This window comes from Hyperolius riggenbachi, chromosome 1 (genome assembly GCF_040937935.1).
Source record: "Hyperolius riggenbachi isolate aHypRig1 chromosome 1, aHypRig1.pri, whole genome shotgun sequence".
In the NCBI taxonomy this organism is placed as follows: domain Eukaryota; kingdom Metazoa; phylum Chordata; class Amphibia; order Anura; family Hyperoliidae; genus Hyperolius; species Hyperolius riggenbachi.
In genome coordinates this window covers 275,340,068-275,357,784 of record NC_090646.1, presented here as the reverse complement: position 1 = coordinate 275,357,784, position 17,717 = coordinate 275,340,068, and the positions used below count along the sequence as shown (strand labels likewise).

Here is a 17,717-nt window from a genome sequence, read left to right as displayed (position 1 = left end):
AAGAAAACCTAAACTGAAAATAAAAAGTCAAAATAACCTTACACAGGTTATATTTACCTCCTGTATAGTCTACTCCTCAATCCCTTTTTCCTCTCCTGCGTCCCATTTGTCCACTATGATCAATGGAATTCTCCATCCTCCAATTTAAAAATGCCCATTACCCCATAACAGCTTCCTGGTCAGCACGCTGTTAAACTGTTATATCGCCCACTTGAGCCATAGGGAACCATAGACATTACCTTGCATATTCAGTTGTAACTGACAGCAGCTGATATATAACTGACAGCAACTGGTATATTTCAGTTCTGCCAAAATATTGCCAGAACTGGAAGGGATCACTGTAAGAAGAAAATGGTGAGCTTCTGAGAGGAATTGATGGCGAGGTTAGTATGTAATATTAATTTACAGCTACGCCATCTGTTTATTTTAAATAATTTTACTCGCTTCAGGTTCCTTCTAGGCCTCCTTCACAGTGGGACGTTGCATTTGATGTGACGTTAAATTTGCACAACATGCCCCTAACGCAGCGCATGTAGGTTATAAAATTGTACGTTATTTTGCACTGCGTTATGTGTCCCTTGGTGCACCGTTTTCGTCGCATACCGATGGAACGAAAACGGCGCATGCATTACATTTAAAAAAAAACCATTACTGAGCATGTGCAACACACATAACACAGCAAATGTATTGCTAAACGCACAGCATGCAGCACTTTCTAAATATTGCTACACATTACACACAACACAACGTGTGCACTGTGAATCTTGCACAGACTTAATATTGCTGTGCGTTAGTTCACGTTGAAACATTTTCTAACGTGCGACTTTAACGCCGCACTGTGAAAGAGGCCCTAAGAAGACTCTGTATAAAGAATGGTGATCTGAAATCTGAGGTGACAATGACACTTTAAAAACTTTTTTATATTTAAGTTTTTTGATGATACTTTATAAAAAAAAGTATTTTTCCTTCTTTTCTGACTTTTATCACCCTTGCATTTTCTTCTGTTTTAGTTTTACTTTTCTTTTTTGCTTTCTGGCTTGTAAAAGCTACAGCATTTCTACAAAACCTGTTCATACAGAATGTATGTATTAAAACTAATGCACATTATACTGTTCCTGAGCTTGGCCTTGAAAATGGAAAGCTGAAATAAAAGAAATCCTTATTTTATCTAGTAACCTGCTCATTAAAAGATGATTGAATGTGTTTTCATCTACAGTCAGTAGAAGGACCTGATTCCAGTTCTATCATTTAAAGTGGACCCAAACCAAACATGTTTTTTAATTCAAATATTTAGTTGCACCACTCTGACACATACAAATATAAATAAACACTCCTGCAAGCCTATGAACATTTCACTGCATGCTTTTCACCCTTCTCTTTTCATAACTAGAGTTATACAGGTGGCATTCATTAGCAATTCCTCCATTGCCAGACACCACCTACTCCACCACTCTGCTGGATTATGTCCCGGCAATATGAAAGGAAGGGAAGGGTTCCTCAAATAAATGTAAAATATTTTATATTTGTCATCATGCAGCTGAAAAAAGGCTGCTATTTAATTTTATAATTTAGAAAATCGATTTTATTTCTGAAATCTTGTATTTTTAATTTGGGTCCACTTTAATTGTTACTTAGTAGTAGTACTCCCAGACAGGAGTAAGTTTGTCTTCACTTTAAACGCACTGGACTGTACTATACTGCACACCGCATGAAGTCTAGCCTGATTGCAGGAGCTGAATGATAAACTCAACAATTATCTGCTAAGCCAATCAACAGTTTAAGGAAAGCTTCTTGGGTCATGATAGGTTGTTTTGCTGCTAAACTAGAAAGTGGAGGGCATATAGATGTCTATGCAGGATGTTTTGTGTGGCTGAGTTAACTTAATCCCAGGACTGGTAGGAAATAAGTGTTAATCTTTTGGCAGGTATAGATATTAATATATATAATAAGATATTTCACCTAAAGTGTATTTCGACTGTAGGTTTACTTGGCTGCCTAGAGTTGAGCTTTCCATAAACCTACAATTGTATAATTCTATGAGCATAAGAGACCTGGTAACATAACACACAATGGCCCATATGCATTCCTCTTGAGTTTTCTTCTAGATTCTATTTTCATACCTTGTCAATTCAATGTCTTTTAAACTACCAGCATGCAAAAAATACTCAAAATGATTTTGACAGTATATTTGTTTTGATAGTTTTTCAGTTGCAAAGTGCGGAAAATATATTTTAAAGGTAAATTGTAAAATTATCTCCTAGGAGAAAATTCAGGAGAAAAAGTTGATTTATTAAGTACTGCAGTATCATTGACTGTGAATAAAGTATGTTGTGACAAGTATTTGCAATTCTCTGAAAGACCAAAATGCTTTATTACTCACCAGTATGGCTAATTTTGCTTAACCACTTGAGGACCCTGGGCTTTAACCCCTTTAACATGCAGAGACCCAGTGTTGTAATATTACAACATCACATTTAAGGCTAAAAAAAAAAACCCTCCCCCATTCTCTTCTTTTTAAAACCTCATGTACATTACTAATAGGACCTATTGTTCAGTTCTGCAACACTATTGGATGATTGAATGTATAAATAGGTCTGTTTATTTGGCCATGAAGTCATACAACTCTGTTGCCTGCTTTGGAGTATATCATCTTGTTGTTTTGGACAGGATACATCAAGACTCAAGTAAATAAAAAGTTTGAAATATTTTTTTCTGTGATAATTAACATGTGTAGATCATGCAGATTTTGTAACATCATCAAATATACTGATATTGAGAGATTTGGAGATGGTTATTTCTATGTTGTAATTTTACAACAGTGGGTCATAGTGGTAGCAAGATTTTGTCTGCATAGTAAACTTGAGAAGGTGATAGTTTTCTTTGAGGCAAGGATGAAACTGTTTGCATGACTAATTGAATAAGATGTCTACCTGAAAAGAGTTGTGGAATGGAAAGTGTGAAGTTGAAACATGAAACATGGACTAATGCTGGGAATACACGGGTCGATCTGGCGGCCGATTAGCCGCCGGATCGACTCCCGCTGCGTCCCCGCTTGTCCGCGCGTGCACCCGGATCGATTCCCACTCGTCCCCGCCGGCGCTTCTTATCTCCCGCTCGATTCGCCGTTATTGTCCGGCCGCGGGTATCGAGCACGGAATCGATCCCCGCGGTGATCGGACACGTCGGATATTATCAATCGAGCCATCAGCGGCTCGATTGATAAGGGGGCATCGAGCCGTGTATACCCAGCATTAGGGCTGGTGCACACCGAGCGGGTTTTCTCGCGTTTTTACAGCCTCTTGCGGCTGTGGAAACGCGTGGGTAATGTATTTCAATGGGGTGGATCACAGAGCGGGAGGCATTTTGCTGAAACGCATACTCCCGGGGTGAGGAATTTTTTGGATTGCGGAGGCGTTGCTGCCTCCAATGTTAAGTATAGGAAACACGCAAACCGCTTTGAAAAACGCCAGTTCAGAGCAGTTTTGCAGGTGTTTTTGTTACAGAAGCTGTTCAGTAACAGCTTTACTGTAACAATATATGAAATCTACTACACCAAAAACGCTACCCAAAAACGCAAAACACTAGGTGAAATGCTTCCTAAAAATAAGAAAAAGCGTTTCAAAAACCGCTAGCGTTTTGCGGATCTGCTATCGGTTTTTGGTGTGCACCAGGCCTTAATATCAAACCTGGCTGTTCCTGCCTGACAGGAAAGTCATTGGAACTTCCACAAATGCCTATCTCTTGCAGCCCTCAGACCTGCCAATACATATGGTAATTGATGACATTTTTCATTGTTTGATGCATCCACTGTAAACAGGCACCCAATTTGTACATCACAGGGTCCTGCTTGCAGACTTCCTAACCTTTTTTTGTGCCCTGTTGTATCAACTGTTATCCCCTGTTACCACCTGTTCTTTAACAGCTAATTTAATTAGAGTTTTTGTATACCTGTGGTTAGGTGCTGGCAATTAGCTAATTTGTTTAATTTATGTATGTCTCTACCTACTGTATAGAGCCTTTAGAGTAAATTCATGGGCCAAAAGGCCATTACCCCATAACAGCTTCCTGGTCAGCACACTATTAAACTGTAATATTGCCCACTTGAGCCATAGAGAATCATGGACATTACCTTGCACATTCAGTTGTAACTGACAGCAGCTGATATATAACTGATATATAACTGACAGCAACTGGTATATTTCAGTCCTGACAATCTTGTTAGAACTGGAAGGGATCACTATAAGAAGAAAACGGTGAGCTTCTGAGAGGAAAGGTAAGGATGTAATATTCATTTGCAGCTACGTCATGTGCTTATTTTAAATAATTTTACTCAGTACAGGTTCCTGTTAAATACACCGACAGCAGAAACATAAATAACGACAGGGCAGTGCAGGCGATATTGCACTTGGAATTTACCGCCCTGACATGCCCCCTTTCTGCTTCTTGAATACTAGTTTCGGAAAATTTACCGCACAATTACCGCACGCACGATATTGACCTGCGATGTCATTCATGAATACTAACTTCCGCTACATGCTTGCGCTAAATTACCGAACGCTCGATAAAGCATTCGGAGAGCGTTCGGTAACACTTGATGAATCGAGGCCATAGTCTGGATCCAGTGTTTTTTTTATATGATACTCATTTTTTGTATTAAAGAAAAAAAATAATTTTTATTATCAATTTATTATACTGTTGTTATTGTGCATATACATGAACTTATGTGGGTCTTTATAAACTGTAAAGTAAAAAATAACTTAATTGTTCCTTACATGTGTTCAGAGTGTGAGTGATACTATTGAACTTCTGCTACTCTACAAGCCCAGCGTTGCAATTTTACAACATCCTCCCAAAAAGTTACTAAAATGTCAAAATTAAAAAAAAACACTGATTTAGGCATCACAAGCCTCCTATAACAAGAAAGGTTGAAACATTTTTTTGAAGCTTTTTTCTATATTTGGGTCTCTGGGGGTTAAGGACCAGGCACTTTTTTTCCATTCAGACCACTGCAGCTTTCACGGTTTATTGCTCGCTCATACAACCTACCACCTAAATGAATTTTGGCTCCTTTTCTTGTCACTAATAAAGCTTTCTTTTGGTGCTATTTGATTGCTGCTGCGATTTTTACTTTTTATTATATTCATCAAAAAAGACATGAATTTTGGCAAAAAAATGATTTTTTTAACTTTCTGTGCTGACATTTTTCAAATAAAGTAAAATTTCTGTATACATGCAGCGCGAGAAATGTGGACAAACATGTTTTTAATGAAAAAAAACCCATTCAGCCTATATTTATTGGTTTGGGTAAAAGTTATAGCATTTACAAACTATGGTGCAAAAAGTGAATTTTCCCATTTTCAAGCATCTATGACTTTTCTGACCCCCTGTCATGTTTCATGAGGGGCTAGAATTCCAGGATAGTATAAATACCCCCCAAATTACCCCATTTTGGAAAGAAGACATCCCAAAGTATTCACTGAGAGGCATAGTGAGTTCATAGAAGATATTATTTTTTGTCACAAGTAAGCGGAAAATGACACTTTGTGACAAAAAAAAAAAAGTTTCCATTTCTTCTAACTTGCGACAAAAAAAAATGAAATCTGCCACGGACTCACCATGCCCCTCTCTGAATACCTTGAAGTGTCTACTTTCCAAAATGGGGTCATTTGTGGGGTGTGTTTACTGTCCTGGCATTTTGGGGGGGTGCCTAATTGTAAGCGCCCCTGTAAAGCCTAAAGGTGCTCATTGGACTTTGGACCCCTTAGCGCAGTTAGGCTGCAAAAAAGTGCCACACATGTGGTATTGCCGTACTCGGGAGAAGTAGTACAATGTGTTTTGAGGTGTATTTTTACACATACCCATGTTGGGTGGGAGAAATATCTCTGTAAATGACAATTTTTTGATTTTTTTTACAAACAATTGTCCATTTACAGAGAGATTTCTCCCACCCAGCATGGGTATGTGTAAAAATATACCCCAAAACACATTGTACTACTTCTCCTGAGTACAGCGATACCACATGTGTGACACTTTTTTGCAGCCTAGGTGCGCTAAGGGGCCCAACGTCCTATTCACAGGTCATTTTGAGGCATTTGTTTGGTAGACTACTCCTCACGGTTTAGGGCCCCTAAAATGCCAGGGCAGTATAGGAACCCCACAAGTGACCCCATTTTAGAAAGAAGACACCCCAAGGTATTCTGTTAGGAGTATGGTGAGTTCATAGAAGATTTTATTTTTTGTCACAAGTTAGTGAAAAATGACACTTTGTGGAAAAAAAACAATTAAAATCAATTTCCGCTAACTTTTGACAAAAAATAAAATCTTCTATGAACTCGTCATACACCTAACAGAATACCTTGGGGTGTCTTTTTTTCTAAAATGGGGTCACTTGTGGGGTTCCTATACCGCCCTGGCATTTTACAGGCCCAAAACCGTGAGTAGTCTGGAAACCAAATGTCTCAAAATGACTGTTCAGGGGTATAAGCATCTGAAAATTTTGATGACAGGTGGTCTATGAGGGGGCGAATTTTGTGGAACCGGTCATAAGCAGGGTGGCCTTTTAGATGACAGGTTGTATTGATCTGATGGATAGGAGTGCTAGGGGGTGACAGGAGGTGATTGATGGGTGTCTCAGGGGGTGGTTAGAGGGGAAAATAGATGCAATCAATGCACTGGGGAGATGATCGGAAGGGGGTCTGAGGGGGATCTGAGGGTTTGGCAGAGTGATCAGGAGCCCACACGGGGTAAATTAGGACCTGAGCTGATGGGTAGGTGTGCTAGGGGGTGACAGGAGGTGATTGATGGGTGTCTCAAGGTGTCATTAGAGGGGGGAATAGATGCAAGCAATGCACTGGCGAGGTGATCAGGGCTGGGGTCTGAGGGCGTTCTGAGGGTATGGGCGGGTGATTGGGTGCCCTAGGGGCAGATAGGGGTCTAATCTGATGGGTAGCAGTGACAGGGGGTGATTGATGGGTAATTAGTGGGTGTTTGGAGGAGAGAACAGATGTAAACACTGCACTTGGGAGGTGATCTGATGTCGGATCTGCGGGCGATCTATTGGTGTGGGTGGGTGATCAGATTGCCCACAAGAGGCAGGTTAGGGGCTGATTGATGGGTGGCAGTGACAGGGGGTGATTGATGGGTGGCAGTGACAGGGGGTGATTGATGGGTGATTGACAGGTGATTGACAGGTGATCAGTGGGTTATTACAGGGAAGGACAGATGTAAATAATGCCCTGGCGAATTGATAAGGGGGGGTCTGAGGGCAATCTGAGCGTGTAGGCGGGTGATTGGGTGCCCGCAAGGGGCAGATTAGGGTCTGATCTGATGGGTAACAGTGACAGGTGGTGATAGGGGGTGATTGATGGGTGATTGATGGGTAATTAGTGGGTGTTTAGAGGAGAGAATAGATGTAAACACTGCGCTTGGGTGGTGATCTGATGTCGGATCTGCGGGCGATCTATTGGTGTGGGTGGGTGATCAGATTGCCCGCAAGGGGCAGGTTAGGGGCTGATTGATGGGTGGCAGTGACAGGGGTGATTGATGGGTGGCAGTGACAGGGGGTGATTGATGGGTGATTGACAGGTGATCAGTGGGTTATTACAGGGAAGGACAGATGTAAATAATGCCCTGGCAAATTGATAAGGGGGGGTCTGAGGGCAATCTGAGCATGTAGGCGGGTGATTGGGTGCCCGCAAGGGGCAGATTAGGGTCTGATCTGATGGGTAACAGTGATAGGTGGTGATAGGGGGTGATTGATGGGTCATTGATGGGTGTTTAGAGGAGAGAATAGATGTAAACACTGCGCTTGGGTGGTGATCTGATGTCGGATCTGCGGGCGATCTATTGGTGTGGGTGGGTGATCAGATTGCCCGCAAGGGGCAGGTTAGGGGCTGATTGATGGGTGGCAGTGACAGGGGGTGATTGATGGGTGATTGACAGGTGATCAGGGGGGATAGATGCATACAGTACATGGGGGGGGGGTCTGGGGAGAATCTGAGGGGTGGGGGGGGGGGGGGTGATCAAGAGGGAGCAGGGGGCAGGGGGGATAAAAAAAAAATAGCGTTGACAGATAGTGACAGGGAGTGATTGATGGGTGATTAGGGGGGGTGATTGGGTGTAAACATAGGTCTGGGTGGTGGGCAGGGGGGGGGGTCTGAGGGGTGCTGTGGGCGATCAGGGGGCAGGGGGGGGGGGAATCAGTGTGCTTGGTGCAGACTAGGGTGGCTGCAGCCTGCCCTGGTGGTCCCTCGGACACTGGGACCACCAGGGCAGGAGGCAGCCTGTATAATACACTTTGTAAACATTACAAAGTGTATTATACACTTTGTATGCGGCGATCGTCGGGTTAACATCCCGCCGGTACTTCCGTATGGCCGGTGGGATGTTGCGGCGGGTGAGCAGAGACAGGCGGCGGCGGAGGATCGCGTCACGGATGACGCGATCGCTCCGCCCATGCCCCTACAAGGACCGCCGCCATTTGTCAATACGGCGGTCCTTGCGGGGTCCACTTCCCGGCCGCCAATTGTCAATACGGCGGTCGGGAAGTGGTTAATTCAGCTTTGTGTTGAATTCATTTGAATTTTCTTAATTTGCATGGCATTTCTGGGGCAGTTTTGTAACATCTGATTGTTACGCAGATCTCTAATGCACTCACACCTTGTCTAGGGCTCTCTTCCAAGTTGTAGCTGCCAAGCTTTGCTTGGGAGTTTTTACACTAAACTTTGTCCCAGTGTAACCTTTACTGAAAACACAGATGATTTTCTGAAACTGAAAGAATTTCAGGTCTTGCAAACCCTTGTAAGGAACTATATATTTGATCATGGTTGGTGAGCCATGTAAATTTCCATCATGTCTTTGCTTTTAACTGTATAAATGTTTAAAAAGGTTTTCCCTGTTTAAAATGTAATTGAGTGGCAAATGCTATTAAAAGTTGAACTCTATATAGACAGTTAAATATACAGTTGAAATACAATGGGCTTTAGTTTCTATGCCAAATCCTTCAGCTTAGTCTGCCTGTTCTGGCAATGGCAACAGGCAGAATTGAATTGCATCCTGCTCATGGGACCATTATGTGCAGATCCTGCAAACCCCCATAGCTTTCCACACATCAGGAGACATACTTGGCTCCACAGACATGAATAGGTCGTAATGCATGTTTCCCTATAGTGCTTGCCTGGCCAACCACATGCTCTGTTTATGAAATGAATGTGCTGTAGCCTTACAGTACAATGCACAGCCTACACTTTTTTTCTTTTGTAAAGCACTGTGCATGCAAGTACAGATGGCACACACAAGGTGTGAAAGAGTGTTTTTATTTTTATTTTTTGAAGTGTAGTTACCAATTCCTATAAGCCCCTTACTCCACTATGGAGGCTGGATGGCCTGGAAAGCAGTTATTGAGCATAGGGCTCTGTTCATTGACCAGTATGAACGAACATACCTTTTAACACTGGGAGAACATTTTGCATCAAATCTTCTCTCTACCACCCTTTAAAAGCACCCCTGTCTCAGTGCTGACGGACATGCATGGGTTTGTGGTGCTATCTGATCACCCCTTAATTATGGTGCAAATAAATATTCACCACATCCAGGTACATAGATAAAAGTATTTATGACCCAAAATTCTTGTTTAAATCTCTCTTTAGTAAAGGCTTATACCCACCTTCCGATTCTTCTGATAACCGGCAATGTTTTGAGTGATGAATGATCGTTTCCACCATTTTGCAAAATGGGTATAAGTGCATGATTAGGTGAATGGTCCTTTGCGATATGCAGTGATAATGACCATCACTGCAGATCAGATCTTAACCCCTTTGGGACCAAGGACGTTACAGTTACGTCCTTTGTGTGGCTGCCTGCTGGTGACAGGATGTAACTGCAAATTCCTTGAAGTCCCGCTGCTCCTGATGCGATCGCATGCACCCAAGAGGGAAGATCAAGCTGTCATATGACAGCTGACATCTCCCCTCACTGATCAGGAGCCATGGTGACTAGCTCCTGATCATGTGATCACTACAATCGCCGCCAATCGTAATGATTACTGAAGCAGCAGAGGTGGCAGGAGGAAGGAAGAATGTCGGACTCTCCTCTCCAGGCGTTCCTCCGGTGATTGTCGCTTCTCCTCTGCTCTGCCCGGCATCCAGCCTCACTCTCTAGCGTCTGGCCCCGGCTTGATGGCGTCATGATTAGCAGCAGTGCGATCCTGGATGCCGAGGTGAGAGGAGGCGGGGAGAGCTGCTCATCACTGGATTTCGGGAGGTGAGTAATGGCTGCTACCTATACTGGGGACACCTATCAATACTAGGGACACCCATTCCTGGCTATACTGGGGATACCTATGCCTAGCAATTTAAACGGGGGACACATAAGAATGCCAAACTGCTCTGGGGGTGCTTCTAGATGGTCCTCAAGTGGTTAAAGATCCCCATTAACTCACGGGCAAAGTTTGAACTCTTGTTCGCTCCTGTCCAGTGACTCACGGGCAGGATGATGAATCAGGGAACCTCGTTCGTGGAGAGGCATCGCTGTAAGGTTCCATGATCCATCATCAGGTGAGTAATAATCTGAAGATTGACATACGTAGACAAAAAAAGGAAGAAATGAAATACATAGATGTGTAATTGACAGTTCATATGTTAAAAGCTCCAAAGAAAGAAAAAAGGAAAAAAAAAAAAGAAACAAATTAATAACCTTTTTCTTGAACACAGAATATAAAATACCATTACTGCTTGTTTGATCTGTCATTATATACAGTATAAGTTCAACCAAAGATAGATTTGGACCTATAATGCCCATTAGTGCCTGACTGACTGTCAGAGGCAAGGAACGGGAGAGGAACACTACATAGGTAAGATAGGGCAGCTGCCCTAAAATAAATACTAAATTATAAAATCAATTTAATAACCTATATTATAGCATATCCCAGAAGGCTGTTGACAAGTCTCTGAATACCGCAAAGAGATATGTTCATCCAACAAGTCACTTTCTAAGGACAATTGCTCCTTCATCCTCATTAATTTGTTCTTGGCCTCCATCCAGAGGGGATTTCTAAGATCTGGCTATCACGGTTCTAGAAGCAGTAAGATAATGTGTAAAGATATTCTTTTAACCCGGAAAACAGGACCAGGTAGCAAAGACAACAAAGCCGTAGCAATATGCATGTTACCTATATACAGTGGGTCATGCTAATTGTGCAATGCTCTGCTGGCATTATTACCAGTAATATTGCTATGCACTGTTTGTCCACAGTATTACCAGTGGTACCGGCATCAGGCCCATGGTGAGTAAAAGTTGCAAAGCATCAGAAAGGAAGCATAATCAGTGCAGTGTGCAGTGCACAAGTACCAGGTTAGGTCACACTGCAAAGATTATGTGAAACTGCTACAGAAACTGATTTATGTGCTTTCAATGGCTGTTTACACTTGTTTTCCCTTTTATTGAGTACAGTACTGGATTACATGGTATTTTTATATATAATATTTGTAAGTTTTGATTATAAACGTTTTCCATGACTTTTTTAAATGCGCTATGTTGTCACAGCTTTCAGACAGTTATGATTCTTCTACAATTCTCCTTTCCCCAGAAAAATGATGGCCAGTTCACTGTGATCCAGCTAGTAGGTATGCTGCGGGGGATTGCCTCTGGAATGAAGTACCTCTCCGATATGGGCTACGTACACAGAGACTTGGCAGCAAGAAATATACTGGTGAACAGCAATCTGATGTGCAAGGTTTCAGATTTTGGCCTATCCAGGGTCCTTGAAGATGATCCTGAAGCAGCATATACAACAAGGGTAAGACAACAGCCTTGTGTGTTCATGCTCTTTTCATGTTGTATATTACTTGCTATACTGAGTAGACGACTTTTCCTTACCCATTGCAACTAGTCCGTATTGCTGTTTTTATTATATCTGCTGTAGAACTTTGGACTACAACCACAAGTATATTTCTTTAAATGTCCTATGGCACAATTTTATATTTCAATGGGCCAAATTGCCTGTTTGCTTTGTTTGTTAGTGGTTTAAATGGATGTTTTGTAAGCTCCAATCTCTTTGTGTATATGCCTTGAGGTTTTATTGTGTATGGTGTAAAGAATATTCTGTAATGAAATCCTCCGTTTTGTGAAGAAACTAAATCCATAGTGCCACGTTCCAAGTAGCCCTTTGTAGTGTACTAGTATAGTACAATTAGTTGAATGTTCCCTACAATGAAAATAGCTGTTTTTTATTTAGCTGGCAAGCAATTTGTGACTGGAGCCAGGAAAGCGCTTTTATTTATTACAACAAATACTTGGAACAAATAGAAAGCTATGGATACTGAAATACTTCTATCAAAGACTATATTGGTCACTGCCTAAATTGTTAGTGAGTCAAATTAATTTAAACTGCTGTTTACGATAACACACATTTTTAACACATGTAAACTCATAGGTATCAGAACATTCATGCCGCTATCAACTATGCTAAATTAAAATGAACCCCTGTTAAATGATTTTTGGAGAGAGACTCAGCTTAAAGCTACATACTCACCACCCGACGGCTCCAGCGAGGTCCCCTTGATGACTATAAGCGATGCCTCTTCCTGCTCACGACGTCACACGACTTCACGCCTGGTGCGAACAGGAAATAAACAATTGCGCTACTTTGTGCAGAGTCGTCTGGAATCTTAACGATCCAATCCGACATGTCCATCGCTTATCGATGCACATTCACCGCGGGGGGTAACATCGTTGAACAGCTTATGTTAAATGATGTTCCCCAACATCGGGGTAACATCACCACAAATATCGCCTCGTGGGTACGAGGCTTAAGTCAGTGTTTTTCCTCATGACCCGTTCATGTTTTGTGGAAAATCAAAAAAGTTAGTTAATTCACATAGCTGAAACACTAATTACCCCCTATGTGCATGTGTGAGGTTACTTGCAAAACATGCTCTGTTGGGTCGTGAGGACAGGTTTGGAAAATGCTGGCCTAAGTTATAAATTGTGACCAGTGGTTACCATCTCTATTTATACAGTATTGATAATAATGTTAGTAGGTACCACATTAGTAGTCAGTCTGCAAGCAGGTTAATGAGGGAGGAAGAGGCAATATAGAACTTAGATCTAAGTCTCACTCCTTCAACAACTAGACACATTTCTTTAGCAGTTTTATGGCTCATTAATGAGCTCTCACTTAGTAAATGACAGTAAAGCAGAGCTAGAATACATACATCTATAGCTGTCTTTTCTATATTTCATTTGCGTCACAATTTTGCTACTCTTCCAGCAGCCAATGCTGCCAGTCATTAAAATTGAATGTGTGTATGCACCCTAAGTGCACAGCACCATATAATGTGCTTGACAGATCCCCATACATTCTACTCAACTAAGCCCTTTTATACATAAGACTATCGGGCTGATTTATCGAGGCACCTCAGGAGTTTGCCAAGTCTGATGGAGATTTTAGATTTAAACATTTTTTTATTGAAAGAAAGGATCACAACAAATAGTTCAGCAAGTGTGTAGAACCAATAAAATGTTTCCAACATGGATAATCATTAAGTAACAGCAGCAATCAACATATTCATGGTGAAGGTTTCAAAAAGATCTGCCATTACATAAATGCATATTAGACTGCAGCTCTCTCCTGAGTTCTGTTGCAAGAGAATGGAGATTGCTGAAAGTTTAGTGAATTAGTAGTGTTGTGAGTGCAGTCTCATGCAGGTGCCTACAGTTTATTTTTATTGAACCACGGAAAATGTTGGAGCTATATCAATCTATTATTATAATAATAATAATAATAACAACCAAGGCTTCCGTGTATATATTTCTTTACTTTCTGTGCATACTCCATGCAACCAAAGCAATTAAAAGCAGTGTCAGAGATCTTGGCGCCGCCATAGGCCGTAATAGGAATGACAGCTAAAGCAGCGCTCAGACAGTAATTTGGGTGCCATCAAAAGACCTAGGTGGAGGTGGCAAAGACTAACCTCTTAATAGCAGGAGAAAAAAAATCACCTACAGGCTTGCTGGATCACTTATGATAGCCTCACATGAGACACCTTAATTAACCAGGACATGTGTGTTTCTTAAAATCCTTTTTACATTAAGCCACAGCAAGTTTGGTTATGTAGCTGAATATTTAGTTGGAAGGTGGAATGATTTTTTGGAAGATTGTATAACAGTAGATAATATTGGGAGTCTCGGGCAAAAAAAAATTGTGGACCTTGAATTGCCATAGAATGCTGCAAGCTGCTTTTTGCCTCCTTTATGTTTACTCTTCAGTGGCTTCACGCATTATCCTACTAGAGCCCAAACTCTAAACATTTTTTAAAAGTGATCTTTTTTTTTCTTATAGAAGATATTCATCTATCCAACGTGTTGGGCTTTTAAACCAGCTTAAAGGATCACTAGCATAGTTACATAGTTATTTGGGTTGAAAAAAGACATACGTCCATCGAGTTCAACCAGAGAACAAAGTACAACACCAGCCTGCTCCTTCACATATCCCTGTTGATCCAGAGGAAGGCGAAAAACCCTTACAAGACATGGTTTCCAAGGAAAAAAATTCCTTCTCGACTCTAGATGGCAATCAGATAAAATTCCTGGATCAACATCACTGGGTATTACCTAGTCATTGTAGCCATGGATGTCTTTGAACGCAAGGAAAGCATTCTAGGGCAATGCATTCCACATCTTAATCACTCTTACTGTAAAGAACCCTTTCCTAAATAAATGGCTAAAAGTTTTTCCTCCATGCCCAGATCATGTCCTCTAGTCCTTTGAGAAGGCATAGGGACAAAAAGCTCATCCGCCAAGCTTTTATATTGCCCTCTGATGTATTTATACATGTTAATTAGATCCCCTCTAAGGCATCTTTTCTCTAGACTAAATAAACCCAGTTTATCTAACCTTTCTTGGTAAGTGAGACCTTCCATCCCGCGTATCAATTTTGTTGCTCGTCTCTGCACCTGCTCTAAAACTGCAATATCTTTCATGTGCCCAGAACTGAATTCCATATTCCAGATGTGGCCTTACTAGAGAGTTAAACAGGGGCAATATTATGCTAGTGTAATGGATAGCGGAGATGCCGCCGCGGAGAGAAGCGGCATGGCGGCTATCTCTGCATATCAGCCGGCGGCTTCGGCCTCGCAGTTACATGCTGGTGCTCTGCCTGGTCCTTCTATTGCACATAGATTGAGGGCTACGCGCGCGCGCGCCAGGTGACAGCACCTTTATGCGAATAGAAGGGGAGTCAGCTGATCTGCCAGGTCAGCTGACTCCAAACGCTATCTCGGATTGGCTGAGTGACTGGGGCGGTGCTGCTGAGCTGCTATGTATATATAGTGGTAGTCTGTCAGTTGTCCCGTGTCTGCTGTTGCAAATGCTAATGTGTGAGCGCTCAGACCTAGTCAGATCCCAAAGTGTGCTAGAACCATCCGGAGGTGGGGATCCACACTTAGCCAGATTCTGTTGATTTGACTATTCTCCTGCTTACTGACTCTGTACCTCTGCTCATCTGATTCATGTTGCCAACCCTGCCTGAACCTAACACTGAATCAGTCTTCTGTCTTTGTACCTTATCTGCCCGTACGTTGCCTACTCTGCTTGTCTGACCTTCTTGCCTCACCAGTGGGCCTAGCCACTGGCGAGGGATCTGTGGCTTTGCACCTGCTCCTCAGGTGAAGCTCAACTGCAGCACTGTCTGTAAACTCCTGCTCCTCAGGTGTCCCTTGGCTGCAGTGTAGTCTTAATCACCTGCTCCTCAGGTGAATATCCTTTGCAGCACTGTCTGTAACACCTGCTCCTCAGGTGTCCACTGGCTGCAGTATAGTCTTTATCACCTGCTCCTCAGGTGAATATCCTTTGCAGCACTGTCTGTAACACCTGCTCCTCAGGTGTCCACTGGCTACAGTATAGTCTTAATCACCCGCTCCTCAGGTGATCATTCTCTGCAGCTCAGTTGGTGATACCTGCTCCACAGGTGTCCACTGACTACAGTACAGCCTGACTCGCATGCTCCTCAGGTGATCAGAGGCTGCAGTATTGTCTGAATCACCCGCTCATATTCCTCATTACTGTTGCACCAAACACTATCTCACATTGGTAGTCCTGTGTCTGGCTATACTAGCATTATTGGTGATTCTGCAGATCACCACATAATCAGGTATAGCATCTGTATTATTGGTGATACTGCAGGTCACCAATAATCAGAAAATCTGTTTAGCTGACACCAATCGTTACAGCTAGCATCTCAAGTTTTTATTTCCCTTTTAATGCATCCCAAAATTTTATTAGCTTTAGCTGCAGCGGCTTGGCATTGAATACGATTATTTAACTTGTTGTCGATGAGTACTCCTTTGCAAAGTCCCAGTATGTCCCATCTATAGCATTCCCAATATCCACATTAGCGTTCACTACCTCATAAAAACTGAGCATGTTAGTCAAACAAGACCAGTCTTTAGTAAGCCCACGCTGACGCTGAGAAATAAGATTATTTTCTACTATGAAGTCATGTATAGTAACTCTTAGTAACCCCTCAAATAGTTTGTATACAACTGATGTTAAGCTTACAGGTCTATAATTTCCTGAATCTGATTTTTTTGCCCTTCTTAAATAATGGGAAAACGTGGGCTGTACGCCAATCCACTGGGACTCTGCCAGTTGAAAGAGAGTCACAAAAGATAAGATAAAGGGGTTTATCTATAACTGAACTTAATTCCCTTAGGACCCGAGGATGCATGCCATCTGGGCCAGGTGCCTTGTCTATGTTTAATTTATTTACTGTCTTGCCTTCACTTCTACCTGCGTTAAGTATTTAATATTACAATTGGAAGATTGAGACTCTTCTGCATCTGTAATTTGCAACAGTGATGTTTCCCTTGTGAAGACAGAAACAAAGAAAGCATTTAATAACTCTGCCTTACCTTGGTCATCCACCATTGAGTTCCCACCCTCATCCTTTAGGAGTCCTATACAGTCAACCTTTCTTTTTTTAGAGTTGATGTACATGTAAAACTTCTTTGGGTTAGATTTTGATATCCCTAGCGATTTGATTTTCAGCTTCAAACTTTGCCAGCCTAATTTCTTTTTTACAACTTTTATTACACTCCTTATAATTGCTTTATGCAGCATGACAAAATTTAAAATGTAAAACACATACATACTGTATAAAATGTACATTTTCCCAGAGTGAAATGCACTACATGTCAACTGTCACTTACAGTAGGTAATAAAAAGGTGACCGATCTGACAGATTTTAGACTAGCTCATCTTCTCATAGGAACTTCTCAGCATGTCCTTTATTCTTTACAAAAAACTCACTGAAAAAGACCTATACAAAGATGTCAGCCAGCTTCACTACTTGCTTGCACACAATGGGCTTGATTCACAAAGCGGTGCTAACTGTTAGCACGCCTGTGAAAAACCCCCTTAGCACGTCTAAACAAGCTTTTAGCGCATAAAACTTTACGCGCGCAAAACTTTATGCGCGTACTGCACAGAGCGCAGGGCGCTTCGCGCGAAGTGCCCATTAAAGCCTATGGGACTTAGCGCGCGTAAAACTTTGCGCGTGTAAAACTTTGCGCGCGCGAAATTAGCGCGCAATCTGATTGATAAATCCGGTGCTAACCTACTTAGCACCCTGGTTAGCGCGTCTAAAGACTTTAGACATGCTAAGTAGGTTAGCACCGCTTTGTGAATCAAGCCCTATGTTGGCAGTTCGGCTCAACAAATGC

General features: G+C 42.0%; 1 protein-coding gene across 8 annotated transcripts in view; it reads left to right on the top strand.

Annotated features, from left to right (window-relative positions):
* The window catches only part of EPHA5 (EPH receptor A5), a 479,253-nt gene that overhangs the window by 426,025 nt on the left and 35,511 nt on the right, over positions 1-17,717 (top strand). For all 8 annotated transcript variants that reach the window (XM_068233605.1, XM_068233607.1, XM_068233606.1 and 5 more), the window contains one exon: positions 11,585-11,794. In XM_068233605.1, the coding sequence (XP_068089706.1) occupies positions 11,585-11,794 (210 nt within the window). The remainder of the gene's footprint in view (positions 1-11,584; positions 11,795-17,717) is intronic.